This window comes from Sesamum indicum, linkage group LG4, assembly GCF_000512975.1.
Source record: "Sesamum indicum cultivar Zhongzhi No. 13 linkage group LG4, S_indicum_v1.0, whole genome shotgun sequence".
Lineage (NCBI taxonomy): Eukaryota > Viridiplantae > Streptophyta > Magnoliopsida > Lamiales > Pedaliaceae > Sesamum > Sesamum indicum.
In genome coordinates this window covers 9,975,377-9,992,173 of record NC_026148.1, presented here as the reverse complement: position 1 = coordinate 9,992,173, position 16,797 = coordinate 9,975,377, and the positions used below count along the sequence as shown (strand labels likewise).

Sequence of the window (16,797 nt, the reverse complement as noted above, 5' to 3'; positions counted from 1 at the left end):
AAAATCGAATTTGGTTGAATTTAAATTATTTATATAATAAATATATTAATTAATTGAATAAGATATTATTTATTTAAGTATTATTTTCTCGTCTAATCTTAATTTCGATATTCAAAAACAGTTCATAGCCAGACCGACTGTTCTAAGAATAAAGAACCAATGAGCCCCTACCCCAATGCCACGTCCACAACTTACTGAACGACACGAAGCTCAAGCCAGACACGCGTACCACGTGTGTAGTTCCGGAACCGCCATCTCCATGCAAAGCTGGCCGATTCATTCCTCAATCTTCCCTTCTTCTTTACGCTCGAACCGCTCCAGTTCTTATCCCCTACGTCTTCCCACACATCTATATATCTATATATATACACGACACTCCGTACTTCTGTAAGTTGCTGAGAATACATACCTATCGTGTATCAAAACTCCATCTGTTTGGGACTTGGAAAATGGAAGCACAACTGCAGCGGCCTTCGCATGGCCAGGATCATCACTATGAAGATCTTCGCACTGCTGGGTTGCACTCTGGTCAGTCTGGATCTTTGATCTTACTGCTTGTCGATCTGTATTATTTGCGTAGTTCTTTGGTTGCTAATTAATTAGCCTGTTTTGTTGTTCTTGGAAGTGATGGAAGGTGAACGTGAAGGAGAGCATAATCAGAGTGGGGAGAAGAAATCAGTGTTGAGGAAGGTGAAGGAGAAGGCAAAGAAAATCAAGGACACGATGAAGAAGCACGGACATGGCCACGGCCACGATCATGCTTCTGAGGAAGACGATGATGAGAGCGAGGAAATGGTGAACGATCCTGATGTTCACGGTGCAACAAGTAATTCGTTGACTTCCTGTGTTTATTTTACTGATTAGTTGTAGTCGATCGGTATCATTTTACTGACTGATGATATGATTATCTTTTCTTTGCGTTTGTAGTGTATGAATCTGCAGTTATCACAGGCACGAAGCTGCCTATGCAAACTGATGTGAATTTGGAAAAGCCGATGGATACGCGGGAGGATCGGTACAGTCGTCCTACTGTAACGAGTGAAGTGTATCCTAATGTAGTAGATGAAATGGAGAGTGCGCGCTCTGGCCCAGGAATTTTGGGGATGGATTCACCTTTTGAGGCCCGTGAGCCGGAAAATAAGAATCCTCTTGCAATCGACGTGGAAGAGCCCAAGGTCGTAGAACCGACTGTTAGAATTGGGCCTCTTGTGGGTTTAGAGGAAGACCCTCATTCCCCAAAGAGTAGGACCGGTGAGATTCCCGCCTCAAATTATGGAGCCAAAGTCCTTGATCCTACAGGCGAAGGTAGTAATTACCTACTAATACTAAGATTATTAAGAGTGTTTATGGAATCTGATCAATTGCTTTACAGGTCCTAAAGAAGCAGATGTTGCTCCGCTTGTTCAGCGTTTGGACAATCTGAATATTGGTGACAAAAAGCCCGAAGCAAAACCAGAGCCCTACACGGGGAGTCACGATCAGTTTGCTCCACAAACAACTCCCACCGCGGACTATTTCAATCCAGAATCAAATCCACTGGTCGGTGAAAATCCTGAACCAGATTCAGCCCCGAAGATTTCTAATCCAACACAACCTGAATCCATTCCCCGGGACACTCTAGCCGGAAAAATATCTTCAGCCACATCAACGATAGCCGATAAAGCAATCTCGGCCAAGAATGTGGTTGCTTTGAAGCTGGGATACGGCGGCCAACTGCAAGAAGCAGGCGAGGATTTGCCTCGGAAGCCTGCAGCAGATTATGGACACAAAGTTGCAGAAACACTGGCCCCCGTTTATGGTAAACTGGCGGGCGCCCGCCGTACTGTCGAAAGTGCGGAGAGGTGGAGGAGATGAACATGAAAGCAAAGGCGAGGGTGTCGGGGAGGGGACAGATAAAGGAGTTTCTGTGAAGGAATACTTGGTTGAAAAATTGAGGCCTGGTGAGGAAGATAAAATGTTGTCAGAGGTGATCACCGAGGCATTTCACAAGAAACAGCCGACGGGGCGGAAGACGGAGTCGGCTGTGGTGGAGAATACAACGGTCGCCCGTGGTCAGACGTCAAACGCAGGAGTTGTTGATCGTCTGAAAGGCGCCGTGGGGTCGTGGCTTGGCAAGAGTGGTGGGACGCAGACGGCTGGTGAGTTTCTTTTACATCTAGTTTTGAGTCTCTGAAAGTATGTTTATCTAATTTTAACAGAGATTCTCCGAAAATTTAGGTTTGGGTTCTAGTGGAGTGGGGCAGAGAGAGGAAGAAGTTATGAGCGAGCAGCAGCCGCCGCTCAAGGCGCAGCAGTCATCAGGCAACTGATTGGCGGTATTGCATGAAGCAATGTAACACAAACGAATTCGGAAAACGTGTTATCCCGTAGACGACTCCGTCTGTAGTTATGAATATACTGTTGATGTAATCGAGTGTTTGTGGTTTTCGGCGACTGCTGTGTTTGTATAAACGAACTTGTTTCCTTCAACAGACAGTGGTTGTTTCGTGGTATGATCGATGTTGGTAGCAGAAAAAAGACGTTTGAGGCTTCTAGAAATTAAAAAAACACCACACAAAAATGTTATTCCAAATTTTGAGGACAAGAAAAGGTTCCTTTTCAATATTATTAGACCTCATTTACTAAGTTGGAGAGGTTATTGCATGATTATATTGAGAACACGCAATATATGTGCACTAAAACTCTCCCATTAGACAAAGACGCAAAGTTGATGTCAATGTTGCCATGAGTGGTCATTTTTATTAATTTAATCAATATTTGGAACGATCAAGTAGGTAAATATTTTAAAAAATGGCAAGAATGTCTTAGGCCTTTAATGATTTATGATTTTAATAGGATAATAACATAACAATAATCATATATGAGCAATACATGCCATTTAGTTTTCTTGGATAACTAACAGCAAACTTTTAATACAATGACTTTTGAAAGATAAACCCACGAAAAATTCTTATTCAGACTTGGTTTGGTCGAACAATTTAATTATCATATTTATTTTGTGGTCGTTTCTTTTAAATTGTAGATCATTCACTTATTATGAGATTGGTTTAAATTTAACTAAATATTAACTACAACTTTCCATCTTCTGAAGTTGAAAATAAATTTAGCAGTTCATTTGGGCCCGCAACACTCTCTATCTTTGGGCCAGATTGCCAAATATTGGCTATAGCACAATGTAACATTCTCCAATCCACCTTGGTTGTGGGCCTTAGGTTTGAAGCATGACACATTGTATCTTTAATTATACCAATTTTGATTTTCTGAACTTTTTGTTTTTATTTTTATTTTTTAAATGGTGTATCGTGTAGAGTTACAAAATCATAAGCTTGTTATGTATAGAAATACATGTAGAATAAATGGTCGATAGGCCAATAGAGTAAAATGTGATATAGAATAAATTAATATTTTTTAGTGTTTACCCATTTATATAAATTATGAAAAATGATTAGATTATATTATCGTACATCTAAAATAGCATAAATTATCGTCTTATGAATTACTCACGGAATGTCATGTTTTATAGTGAAATGGATATGGGTGGATTGAAGGCCCAATCCACTCTTAGCAAACCTTATTAAAAAGAGATAATAAGTGAAAATATGTGGATCAAACTTCAAAATTATAATTTATAGGGTTTTTATATTTAGATTTCATATACATAAATTTTTTATTTTGCTTTCCATTTAATATTTTTGTATTTATAAAAGGATAAATAATATATATTTAAGTGATGATACTATTCTAATATTTTTTTTTATAAATATAAAATTATTCCATCAGCATATTAAATACAGAGTAAAATTAAAGATTTAAGAAATTAGTAATTAACAATTGACGTAAGTTTACGAACGAGGACCCAAAAGTTCCCTCTATATTTCATCTCTCTGGCGAATGCAGTCCCTTTTTCCGTGGGAGCTCCTCTCTGCACTTCATTACGACTTTCAAAACCGAAAGTTTCCTTCAGCAAATACCCCAAGCACTAAGCTAATTGGGGCGACCCGGAATTGCCCCTGCCGCTCCCTTCGGATAATTATCAAATACCCTTATTTTGCCTTAAACCCTGAGTAGTTTTTTCAACTCAACTCCATCTGGCTGTCATTTCAATAAGGTATTTTGAGTTTTCATGAACAAATGCTCTTTGCAGGTCACAGCCTGTGATTCCTGTTTCTCAGTTTTCTGTTTAATGGGAAGTTTTGGGTTTCTTGAATCGCGTGAAGTTGAACTCGCTGTGCTTGTGTGAAGTAGGAATTTGGTGGATTTATTGGGATTTCGGGGTACTAATGACTTACAGATATGATGGGCTTTCCCTAATTTTTGATATACTTTTGCCATGTACGCTGTAGGTCTTTTCGGTCCCAGAATTTTCAAGGGATTTTCTTGTTTTTGTGTTGTTACACGTACTTTGTGTAGCAGAATATTGAATGGCGATGATGTCGAAAATGGGTTTGGGCGCATTGAAGATTTTCTTAATGAATCTTGGAAAAGTTCGCAAATTGACTATGATGTGGAGGAAAAGACTTCAAGTTTATATGATTCGCTTGGGTCTGAGGGAAACTTTGCTGCAAGAAAGAGTTTTGTTGATGGGGTGATAAGTGATGCTGAAAGGATTCTTGAAATTCTTCATCAAGATGGTCCTGGATTTGATGCAAAACAGGTCCTAAGTGATCTAGGTGTGAGGGTTTCAGGTCTTCTTGTGAGAGAAGTTCTTTTCAGTATCTTGAAGACGATAAATTGTGTCAACAAAAATCGGTGTGCAAAGCTGGGATACAAGTTTTTCGTGTGGTCTGGTGAGCAGGAGAACTACAGACATACGGCTAATACCTACCATATGATGATGAGGATCTTTGCGGACTCTGAGGAATTTAAGGCAATGTGGAGATTAGTTGACGAGATGATTGAGAAAGGGTACCCAACTACTGCGAGGACGTTCAACATATTGATATGCACTTGTGGTGGGGCTGGGTTAGCTAGGAAAGTGGTGGAGAGGTTTATCAAATCGAAGACTTTTAATTATAGGCCGTTTAAACATTCATTTAATGCAATTCTGCATTCGCTTTTGACACTAAATCAGTACAGATTGATTGAGTGGGTGTATCAGCAGATGTTGGTTGAAGGCCATTCCCCTGATGTGTTAACCTATAACGTTATTATGTGTGCAAAGTTTAGGTTGGGAAAGCTGGACCAGTTTCATGGATTACTTGATGAAATGGGCAGAAGTGGCTTCTCACCTGATTTTCATACATTCAATCTCCTGCTCCATGTGCTAGGTAAAGGGGACAAACCGTTAGCAGCATTGAAGCTTTTGAATCACATGAAGGAAGTTGGTGTTGATCCAAGTGTTCTCCACTTCACAACGTTAATTGATGGGCTCAGTCGGGCTGGTAATTTTGAAGCTTGCCAGTATTTCTTCAGTGAAATGACAAAGCATGGATGTGTGCCGGATGTTGTCTGTTACACTGTCATGATAACAGGTTACGTTGTGGCAGGTCAGTTTGATAAGGCTCGGGAGATGTTCAGCGATATGATCGACAAGGGACAATTGCCTAATGTGTTTACCTACAATTCCATGATCCGTGGGCTTTGTATGGACAGGAAGTTTGAGGAAGCTTGGTCGATGTTGAAAGAAATGGAATCAAAAGGTTGTACGCCCAATTTTCTTGTGTACACTACATTAGTTGGTTACCTGCGGAATGCAGGCAAGTTGGCTGAAGCTCATGAGGTTATAAGACATATGGTGGAAAAAGGGCGGTATGCTCATCTGCTGTCAAAAATTAAAAGATATAGGAGATGCTAAGGAGGTGAAGTACTTGTAATACGGAAGACGCATTGTAACCTTAATGAAATTTTGTTCATTGATGGAGCTGTTGATGCGTCTTCCTTCATTTACTTCAGAAACCCTGTAAGTCTCAGCACATCCCAATTTTGACAATCTATAAGCTTTCCGATAGCTTCCTTCTGTAGCAGATGTGATACTCTTCTCGTGCAGCTTCTTGATTAACAAATATTTCAAGGTTTGAATTATGTCTCTGCATACTATATCAAAAGAAAGAAATGATCAAATAAGGCTCTTTTGTTGAATGAAATGGTCATCTGGGCTGTTAAGCCATAACATCTACAAGCAATATGCCATAAATGCATTAGAAAAAAATAGTTGAAAACTTTGCTCATACACCTAGCTGGATTTGCTAAATATGTGATAAAGGCCTTCTTATTAGCTGGTCATATTTCACGATGCATGTTTGTCTGCCTTTGCTCATATTTCACTTTACGTCACGTGGCAATTCCTCAGATACCTCTTGCTGTTTCTAATTTGAATATAAATTCTTTAATGGAACTTGCTGAGTCAACATACAACCTTGCAAGCACTCTAAGTGAACTAGTGCATAGCGATCAATCTTTCACACACCCAGATTTGCATGCGTTATCCTTGTATTCCACTTGAAATCTGCTCGCTGACAGACAAGGTGCTAATTTCATAGCTTTCCATATCTCTAGCATTCACTGTTGCTCAGTTTACCTCTGAGGGTCAAATTAACGTATCTTCAATTATTATTTTTGGGATCTCTTACCAAATTTTGTATATCTGCACTATCTTACATGATTCTTTTGGTATTCTATGCATCGTATCTACATAAAGCACATTACTTCTTCTGGCCTACTTTTGTTGTGTTTTAAGTCAGACATCTTTGAACACGCTCCAGTTGCCTACGCTAAAGGCAGGTGATATTGTGGTTTCAACTTGTTGAAGGAGTGTTTGTCTGAGTAGCTTCATGATGTCTCAGTTTTTTGTTTCTTATCCTAAGTATCAAAACACATCTAGAAAATGATAAAGTTGAGAACATTATTTCCTACGCTATTTCTGAACCATTTTTAACCATTTTAAGTAAATGCATGTGTATCGTGTAAATGAAATGCACGAAACAACTTGGGTCATGCTTTGTTCTACTAGCATCAGCATCCTTGTCTGGCTTGAAATGTAAGTAAATTCACACCACAGGCTCCATTCTTTTTTCCTTTCTTGATGGCCATATCATACACAGGCCGCGGTTATTCTCTGATTATGGGCTTCTTCCGAAGCGATTATACGATAAAATGCAGCAATAATTGTCTTCGGTTGTGTCATCCGTTATGTTTCAGCAATAATTGTCTTCGGTTGTGTCATCCGTTATGTTTCATTCACTCGGCATCATATACAAACTGCAAAGTGGGCTGATGTCAGAAATTAAACATCAGATGTTGTAATGTTCTGAAGTGAACCGAGTATTGGGTGCACCAAATATATTGAAGGTCTCTTGTCTTGTAGCTCTCTGTTCTCTGATTTCTGTGTGGTTTTCATGCTCATTTCTGTGGGTTTACCAGTGTCATTCTGTCTTGTACCGAATACTTTAATATTACAACATACTATTTCATATGCTATGTTTAGTGTTGAACTGCTGGCACCTGCACAAAACATGCGTTTCTCCTATATTTTAATTCATGTGACGAACATTATTCTCAATCAATGTAGCAACAATGACCTCATGGAACAGTCATTCTGGTCATGTTCAAGCAACTCTTTATGAACCAACCATTTCGTCATCCAATAGCTGCCAGATGCTTGAAAAGCCAAAAGAGCACTTGTTTTGAAATTGCCACAAGCGTTATCTTTTGCTCTTTTGATAAACTTTTATACAGTTCTGGCGATTTATTTGACAAATTAATACATAGGAAAATGACCCATATGAATTAATAATAGTGGAATTGAAAACTCCGTGGGGAGTGGGGACCGTGGATTTCCCACAAGAGCAAGGAACGCGTTGTACCTGGAAAGTCAGCAGCGTGTTTTGTTTTACTTCAAATAGTAAACACATAATCAATCGACAGGCACATTCTGTTGAAATTGATTTTACTTAAATCTTGAACATGTGCAAGAAATATACAAAGGGTTAATTTCCGATACCCAAGATTTACATAACTTGCTTGTGTTTACGCCCTTTCTAGATTCATTTTTAGGGGGGCCAGCCCTCAACTCAACCCCCACCTTCGGCCCACCAATTCTGCGTGGAGTCTGAATATTGGGGACTATCCACATTCTGATACTATTAAGGTTTATATAATTCTCATTGTTTTTTAGCTGAAAACCAATAATTGATAGTGTAATCTGAAGCGACAAAAACTTATGAATTGAATGTAATGTAATTTTTTTTTCTTTTGAACAGTAATTGAATGTAATGTTGATAACATGCTCATGTTAGGCAAAATACCCAGAAAAACTTATTCAAAGATGATACACAGAAAATAGCCAAAGATTGAGAACCGGAGTATGTGTGGTTTGATCACTTCTTCTCCTCAGGCTTCTTATCTTCTTTCTTCTCCTCTTTCTTCTCTTCTTTCTTCTCCTCTTTCTTTTCCTCTTTCTTCTCTTCCTTCTTTTCTTCCTTCTTCTCTTCTTTCGCTGGCCCAACTGACAAGATATCAACCTTCCCCACTTTCTTCAGTTTCTTCACCACAGCAACCGCATCCATTTCTCCAATCACCGTCAGCTTCTGACTGCTCAGATCAGCAGCAATCGAGTCCACCCCTTTTCAAATGCAAACATCAAATCAGTACTCTAAAATCAATCGATCTTCCATTAACAGAGATCAAACAATCAGAGACTACCAAATATATCCGCCGCTGCTTCGATTGCTTTCTGCTTTGTTTTCTCATCAGTCATCGTCAGTACCTTCAGCACTACCTTCTGTTTCCATCAAAATCACCAACAAATTTCATGTCAATTCCCAAAAAAACAAAGGAAATCCACTTCTCTGTGTGTGAATTGTGTGAAGTTATGGAGAAATTCATACCTGAGCCATTGGAGGAGAGGACAGGTTATGGATTAATGCGGAGCTTTTTGACAAGGAGCAGAGAATGAGTGAAGAAGGTTATGGAAGAACTGTGGACTTTGAAGCGATGTTTGTTTGTATTGTATGTATCTTGGGTTTTATTGTGGAGAATTGGAAGTTCTTGTGAACAATTGTACATTCCCAAAAACCATATAGGTCTTTTCTTTAGGGGGAAAATTTGGGGGAATTTATAATTAATTCGAGTATTATTTAATGTTGGCTGCTTTTTTTGCGACTATAGGTAATGGGGTTATTGAAATTATGACGATCTGATATAATAATACAAACTTTTTCTAAAAATAGTGAAAGAATTTTAGAACGATTACGATTACGTGTTGAATGTATTAGTATCGGGTAAGAATTTTAATAAATTATGTGCTTGGATTGTGTCTCAAAGCGAATATTTTGTAATAGTGGAAAATTCTTATAATTATATTTAATGAATATTGCGAAAGTTGGTCATACTTTTTTAATATTCTATTTCTTGAAAAAGTTATATAAAAGATGAATTATATGGCCCCTAGATTTAGAAGTGGGATGTCATATTTGGACAAGATGAGTTGTGCTAATAATGACTTGGAAACGTCAAAGTGATTGGTAATTGGATGTGTTTTTGATGGAAGTGTGACCATACGAATAGTAGAAAAATAATGTTACGAAGAAAATAATCAAAGAAGAACAAGAAAACGGGCTAGGTAGAACATTCTAATCTCACAAAAATTGGAAGGGAGGAAAGCGAGTGACTGTCTAGTTGACAGGCAAGAGAAAACTAGAACTTATTTGTTGATATTGATTGAGCTCTTAGGTAAAATGAGTTAAATGAGCTAAACGATCCGATCATTTTTTAGGGTACGAGGGAATGCTGTAAAGTTGTACCTTTTCTATTCATCAAGCTAGTGCCATAAGACTAGCGATCTAGAGTGAATGACTAGAAGTAAAAAACGGAGCTTTCTAAAAGAGATAGCAGTTATGAGATTCTAACAGAATGATATGACATGGAGTCTTTCTTGACAACTAGAAAGGAAGAGCTCGATAGAGTAATATTATTTGGAAAAAATCCAGAGACCCCCCTTGTGATAATAGGAATGTTCAAAAACCTCCCAATGAAAATTAAAGTATCAAATACCTCCCCTATGATATAAAATAAAATTCAAAAAACCCTCTCCGTACAAAAATTGGGCCACACGCGATTTGACTGCAATTTTTCTATAAAAATACCCTTTTTTTGATATTTTTGCCCTTCTCTCACATTTAATATATAATATTATATATATGTATTTAAGAATTAAATATTATTTTATATAATAATTATTTAATTTAAATATTATATATTCTATTAATAATAAAATATTCTTTTATATAATAAAATATTATTTTAGTTAAATTAAAATTAATTTTAGGGTATAATTGTTATTTTTAATTTTTTTTATAAATTATAATTAATGTTATAAATATATGGTAAAAATTATAAATTAGAATAATTATATATTAATAAGTCTAGTTGACTGGGTTGATTAGAAGGGGTATTTTAGTTATTGTTTCTAGAAAAATAGATTCAAATTGACCAAGGGGCAGTGTGATTATTTATTGTTAACATAGGGGTGACTTTTGACATTAAAAATTTCATAAGGGGGTTTTTGATATTTTGTTATATCACAGGGGGTCAAAATGAATTTAACCCAATATTATTCTGATGGGTGTTGAATTCACCAAAAATATTATCCTACTAAGAACTTATAAAAGTAGTGAATAAGGTTGAATTCCACAAAGATTGGTTTCAAATTAATTCCTTTAAGAATAGAAGTAGGGGGGATTGTTGTAAAATCTAAAATTAAAAAAAAAAGGATACTTAAAGAGGATAAATATGAGAAAAATATTCCAATTAAAGATAAGATCATGCTTAATTCCACGGTTGATTGTAGATGCAAATATGACAATCATTCATCATAGATAAATTGATTATAGTTATTCGTACGACCTAACAACCTCACATTTCCTTACCTTGTCGATAGTTAAGAAATGTCATCTGATAAATCTCTAATTAGTAAACAACCTTGGGAACAATCTTAAAATTTAATTTACCAACAACGTTATGAGCGAGAAAAGCTCAATTCTATCAATAAATTCCTACGAGGATTTATTTAAGGTAGATTGTGCATTCCCCACAACATAATTCAAACTGCGACATAATCATTATATTGCGTTATCACTAGTTATTGAATTAAACAAATAATTATTGATTTGCAAGTTCAATTGACTAGGAAAATATTCTTGACAATGAATAATGGTACCTATCATTCATAAATTAGATTATTTGTAATAAAAGTATATAGAATAACACAAATACCAATATGAATTAAAGTAGAAATCATAAATTAAATGTCACAATGTATTGGAATTAAATATCCGCAAAGTCTTTAACTCAAATTAAAGAACTAGCCTAGCATACTTAAAAAGAGAGTTGTATACAAAATGCAAAGAATAAAAGATCCAAAAATCAAAAGTTGTCTATATGATGAATTACATCACATATTACTAACTACTTAATTAATTCTATTAGAACTAAAAAAGATAAATTGCTAATAAAACTAACAGTGTTAAGAAAGTAAAATTATTATCCTAAAGAGAGATTCTTCCAACAAAGATAGCTTCCAATCACTCAAAGGAGTCCCATTTCGCTTCAAAACCTTCCAAAATCCTCTTGGACTTTTTTTTTTTTTTTTTCAGTCACATTCCTGTAGGTTTAGGTGTGGGCACGCTTAACTCATCCCTCTAATTTGTCCGCATGTTTATTTTGACTTCTTTATCTCTTTTTCACTTCCTCAATCCATTATAAGCTAATGTTGCAATATGACATTTGATTAGGAACATTTTAACAGCAAAAGATATCAAATACCACTTAAAATTATAATGAAATGCACTCTTATCATATTCAAAAGAAGGGGCTCAAAGAGGACCTTCTAAAGGATTATAGCGCGACAGAGAGCGATCAATAGAAAAGAGGGAAGGAGTTCGATTGTATATGTAGCTAAAGCAGCAAGCGACTGACCTCCTAATTGGAGGGCAGGATGAGGGAATGACTAATAGGCCGAAGCAACAGGACTCGATTCCTAATCCTGGGCCCGTGAGCTCAAAAGCCATGAGGGCCTATGACATAGTTGAAAGGAAGGTGATTAGTTTGGGCTTTGAAGAGTAGTCAATCCAATAAGGTTGCGTTTGGATGAATTGATCTGAATGTAAAGTAAGAATTTCAAATAACTCAATATTAGATGGATCTCAAGTCCATTATAATGAAATAAAATATAATTTAGAATGAAATTTTATGGGTTTGAAATCTTTCATAGTGTGAATTTATTTAAACAAATTTGATGAATTTGTTATTATGATTTTGAATCTTTTTATCCAAATTCGTCAATTCAAATCCAACCCAAACTCGACATGATTCGTCCTATAAATTCCGTAAAACAGTAGATAAAATATATCAATTTTTTTTTTGGGGATCATTTTAAGAATTCTATAAAGTAAAAGACTAAATGTGTCGAATTTTTTAAATTTTGTAACCATTTTAAAATTCCATGAAACGACGGACTGAAAGTGTTGCAACTCTTATCTTGCAAGACTAAAAATATAATTTTGCTACTTCTCCCTATTTACCACAAATGTCTTGAACAAAACATGTCAAAGTGCAAAAATTCTCAGTTTGTGTGTATTTAAAACAATTAATAAATTAATTTCTTTAAGTGTAAAAACTTCACATATTACTATAATATGAATTATAAAATTAGAATACAACGTTACTAATTGTCATGACTTGAACAACCATCAGCACGATGATCTAATAGATAAATCATGAGATTGTACTTAAATATTACGAGTTTGAATCTTAAAGAAAAACGTACTTCATGACAATGAGCATAGAATATTGGTGTATTATGGACATGTAATAAAGTTGAATGTTGTTTAATTATCTTTGCATTGTGTTTGTATTGATGGATTAAAAGGTATGAATTTCAAATGTTTAATAACAAATATTTGGATTGTTGGAATAATTTTACAATAGAAAGAATTTTAAATTCTTTAATTTTGTTTCGAATTATATTTTGTAAAATATTAATTAATTTTAAATTCTTATAATATAAAACCATTTGAAATTATTTTTTCTAAATCTTCCCTCAAAATATAAATTCTGACATCCAAATATAGGCTTACTTCATACGTTTACACTGAATCAAAGCTGACTTCGCCTTACATCCCATGACTTGCTCAAATATCAAGAGGTACAAAAGGTGTATTATAAATAAAAATGTCCACACAACAACCCTATATTTTATATTTTTTTTAAAAAAAAAAGCTTGGAAGACAAGAATTAAAAAAAGAAAAAGGGACACATAAAATAGCCAAAAAAAAAAAAACAAAATAGATCAATCATAATACACAAATACCAAGTGAATATCGCACTCAAAACATGCTTTAGAAAAGCAAAATTTGGATTAGATAAATAAAATAAAACAAAATTAAAAGGAACTAATGTAGGTATTTCACATGATCGAACACGCATGAGGATTGTCATCGCTAAAAAGAGAGGCTACGGCCTCGTCGGAGGCCACAGCCACCGAGTACACAGCCGGTGTGTGGAAGAAGGTGTGCACATTGGGTGCAACCACATTTCTCGATGTGTCGTAGTAATGGCTGATAATGTGAGTAGGGTACTTGTAGAATGAGGAGAAATACGAGTATCCTGGATACGGCCATGGCTCGGCCGCCTTTCCCGCACGTTTGATGGCCTTGAGCACCTTTTTCTCCTCCAATGCGTAGCCCCTCACCGTTATTTTCTGCAACTCCATGTCGACGTCTACCTCATCCACCCCTAAGATCAATTAAATTCATCAAAAGCGGCATTGCTGCAAAGAAATGAACTTGACGGTATATTCTTATGTAATTTGTCATTCGTCTTGAATAGATGAGCATAAAATTAAACGTGGCTCGGACTATACCAATCCTTTGACCTATAGACTCTAAGAATTAATGAGCTTATGAAAGAAATTGTACTGCAGCATATCTCACTCAGTCCCACAACACATCTACTTCATCACATTATGAAAATAAACATTTTCAAGCCATTCACTCACTCCCATCCCAGAATTTCAAGTAGCTAGACACACTTCTTTATATATTCAATAGATAATAATAATAATTAAGTTAAATTATATTTTTGGTCCTATAATTATAGGTCGATAGCATTTTTAGTCTATAATTTAGCTCTGTTTACATATTTAATCATTTTTTTTATGAATATCTCATATTTATTTTTCTTTTTTTGTAAATTTAGTCCAATGATGACAATTTATTACTAACACACGACCTATAGTTACAAGATAAAAAATTAGATTTACTCTAATGTGAAGGGATCAAAATTGTCAACTCCAGACTAAATTTACCAAAAAATAATCAAATGTGAGATGTTCATGACTAAATTCGTCCAAAAAATGATTAAATGTACAAATGAAACAAATTACAGAGCAAAAAATACTAACAACTTATAATTATAGGACAAAAATGCAATTTCTCCCAATAATTAAATCTCTAGGAGGAGTGTAGAAACATACAAAAATCAATACACATGAACAGAACATGGCCGCTGCATATCCACCATAAAATAACCAGCTCCATGATCAAAAACATCCTTGGTGGATTTTGAGTAGTGTAGAGGAGGAGAATGAGAAGTGGATACCTTTGAGCTTGAACAAAGCTTTCCTAAGCTTGGCAGCACACCCATCACAGTCCAAGTTAGGAACTCTCACCTCCAACATACTCTGCAAACAACCCCCCAACCTACCCCGTTAACTATGTAATATTCTCAACAAATTACAATAACACATTGCACAGAAATACACAAAACAAAATAAGCAATTAGAAAAACACTTACAGACATATTTATATGTCAAAGTTGCAAGAATGAAAACTTGTAATTTGGTTCTGGTTTTGCTCTTATCTAACTAAAAACAGCAAGATGAGGAGCAGCCCTTGTGCTTTATTATTATGAAGAGAGAGAAAGAGAGAGAGAGTGGGGGGGCATTGGGGTTTGAAATTACAGGAAAGCAGGAGGAGTTCACGCGTGGGCTGGGACAGCGTGATGACATACTGATCCCCACCCCCCAAACCCCGAGCACAGCTATTATATATGTTCCCGCAGAACCGAAAACTGCAACTGTTTTTCAGCTTTACTGCTATCTATGTCAGCACTCTATATGCACTAATGTTTCAAACTCAAGTGCTAAGTAGATCACCCCTTCACTACATACGCAGAATGGGCAGTACTTGAGAAAATCGCAATGTATGTTTCACAACTTAATTCTTTTTCTGATTTTGATTGAATTGTTATTTTAACAGTCCCTAAATTGTGAGAAAAAATTTTTGGAACCTTTGTCCCAAGCACAAACTCCCTTACCTATTTAATGGATGGAGCATGTGATTTGTATGTGCACTGTTTAATACTTACGAGGTTCGTGGTTGGGACAAAAATTGCAAAATTTTGTGACTTATACGAACCGAAATCGGAAAGAGGGTAAGTTATGGGTGATACTGCAATTTTCCCACCAGCATTTCATCAACCAAAAATATTCAAGTCTTGGAGGCTATTTGGCTAAACTTATTTAAAATATCTTATAAGATGTTTTAAAGCTTATAAAATATTGGATCGTTTCTAAAAATATATTCATGAAGTGTCTGGAAAAAATAAAATGATGGAGGTTATACGGTGCTGGTGAGCAAATTTATAATTAATTTGAGAGGATCTATTAAGAGATTAGAATAAGTTGTCTATTCTTTGTTTTTTTTTTTTTTTTAAAGAGCTTATAGGTTCCTAACATTTTATTTTGAGATTTTATAAATTTTTTATTTAAAAAAAATTATCAAATACTTTGTAGCATCTTCTAAACTTTGAAACATCTTTAAGATATTTTAGAAAATTTATAGCACCCAAACACCCTCTTTATACCACAAGTTTATTGGAGCGATCTATTTCATATTACTATTTAAACCAACATTCATATAAGCTAAATTACAATTTAAACATAATACCATGTATAATATACTTATTGGTATTGTGATATCAATATATATATATATATATAAATATAAATATAAATATATATATATGTAATATCTATTCCAAAGATCAAGATGTGTCATAAATGTTTGGGACATGAGGACCTCAATTTTGGGGTTTGGAGTAAGGAAGAATTTTTGTCCGAATAAGATTTGATTTAAATTGAATTAATTATAAAATAAGAATATTTTATTTATTATGTGATTGATTACTTTTTATAAATTATATATTAATCACATTATAAATATAATATAATTAATTTAAATTTAATCAAATCGAGTCCAAATTAAAATTTCCTCAACTAAGTAGCATGGATCGAAAAGGGGCATGTAACTTAACGTAGTGCAAGTAAAGATGAGAAGGGTCATTATTAGTGAGGGGCTTGTTTGGGAGCACAATCGTCAAAGTCATGATGATGATTATGGCTCTTCTAAAAATGATAACAAATGCATTTTCACTCTCTACCGGACTTCCTCCATTGATTTTGAATTCAAATCTGCAAATGTGAGGCTCAATTTCTTATTATCAATGATGTCTCGGTCTAATAATTAATGCTGAGATTTTTTAAATAAGTTAGAGGTTATTAATTGGAGTTCTATTAAATGTATGGATATTTGTCTAATTTAAAGTGAGTTTATAAAATTATATTTTTGATCTCACATGAGAGAGTATTTTGTACTTTTAGTCCTACAATTTATAAGTTTAGCACATCTTGTCTACAAGCTAAAAATTACAGTATTTGGGACAAAAAATGCTATAATTGTTTATCTTATGGCACCAAATGTGCTACAATTCTTATCTTATGAGACTGTAAATACTAAAATA

General features: G+C 35.0%; 4 protein-coding genes across 4 annotated transcripts; 2 read left to right on the top strand and 2 right to left on the bottom strand.

Moving 5' to 3' along the window:
• LOC105160480 (low-temperature-induced 65 kDa protein) lies at positions 379-2,572 on the top strand. The gene is given in 6 exon segments (XM_011077867.2): positions 379-528; positions 626-826; positions 928-1,305; positions 1,373-1,814; positions 1,816-2,138; positions 2,218-2,572. Coding segments are annotated over 6 exon segments (1,515 nt in total). The 5' UTR covers positions 379-449; the 3' UTR covers positions 2,310-2,572.
• On the top strand, positions 3,873-6,083 carry LOC105160479 (pentatricopeptide repeat-containing protein At1g55630-like). Its single transcript, XM_011077866.2, has one exon. The coding sequence runs from the start codon at positions 4,331-4,333 to the stop codon at positions 5,792-5,794; it is 1,464 nt and encodes a 487-aa protein (XP_011076168.1). The 5' UTR covers positions 3,873-4,330; the 3' UTR covers positions 5,795-6,083.
• LOC105160478 (heavy metal-associated isoprenylated plant protein 39) lies at positions 8,157-9,054 on the bottom strand. The gene is made up of 3 exons (XM_011077865.2): positions 8,826-9,054; positions 8,641-8,719; positions 8,157-8,560 (listed from the first exon to the last, which is right to left on the bottom strand). The coding sequence occupies exons 1-3, from the start codon at positions 8,832-8,834 to the stop codon at positions 8,316-8,318; spliced, it is 333 nt and encodes a 110-aa protein (XP_011076167.1). The 5' UTR covers positions 8,835-9,054; the 3' UTR covers positions 8,157-8,315.
• Positions 13,293-14,944, bottom strand: LOC105160476 (heavy metal-associated isoprenylated plant protein 31). Its single transcript, XM_011077864.2, has 3 exons — positions 14,791-14,944; positions 14,596-14,677; positions 13,293-13,731 (listed from the first exon to the last, which is right to left on the bottom strand). Exons 1-3 carry the CDS (start codon positions 14,794-14,796, stop codon positions 13,403-13,405), a joined length of 417 nt encoding a protein of 138 aa, XP_011076166.1. The 5' UTR covers positions 14,797-14,944; the 3' UTR covers positions 13,293-13,402.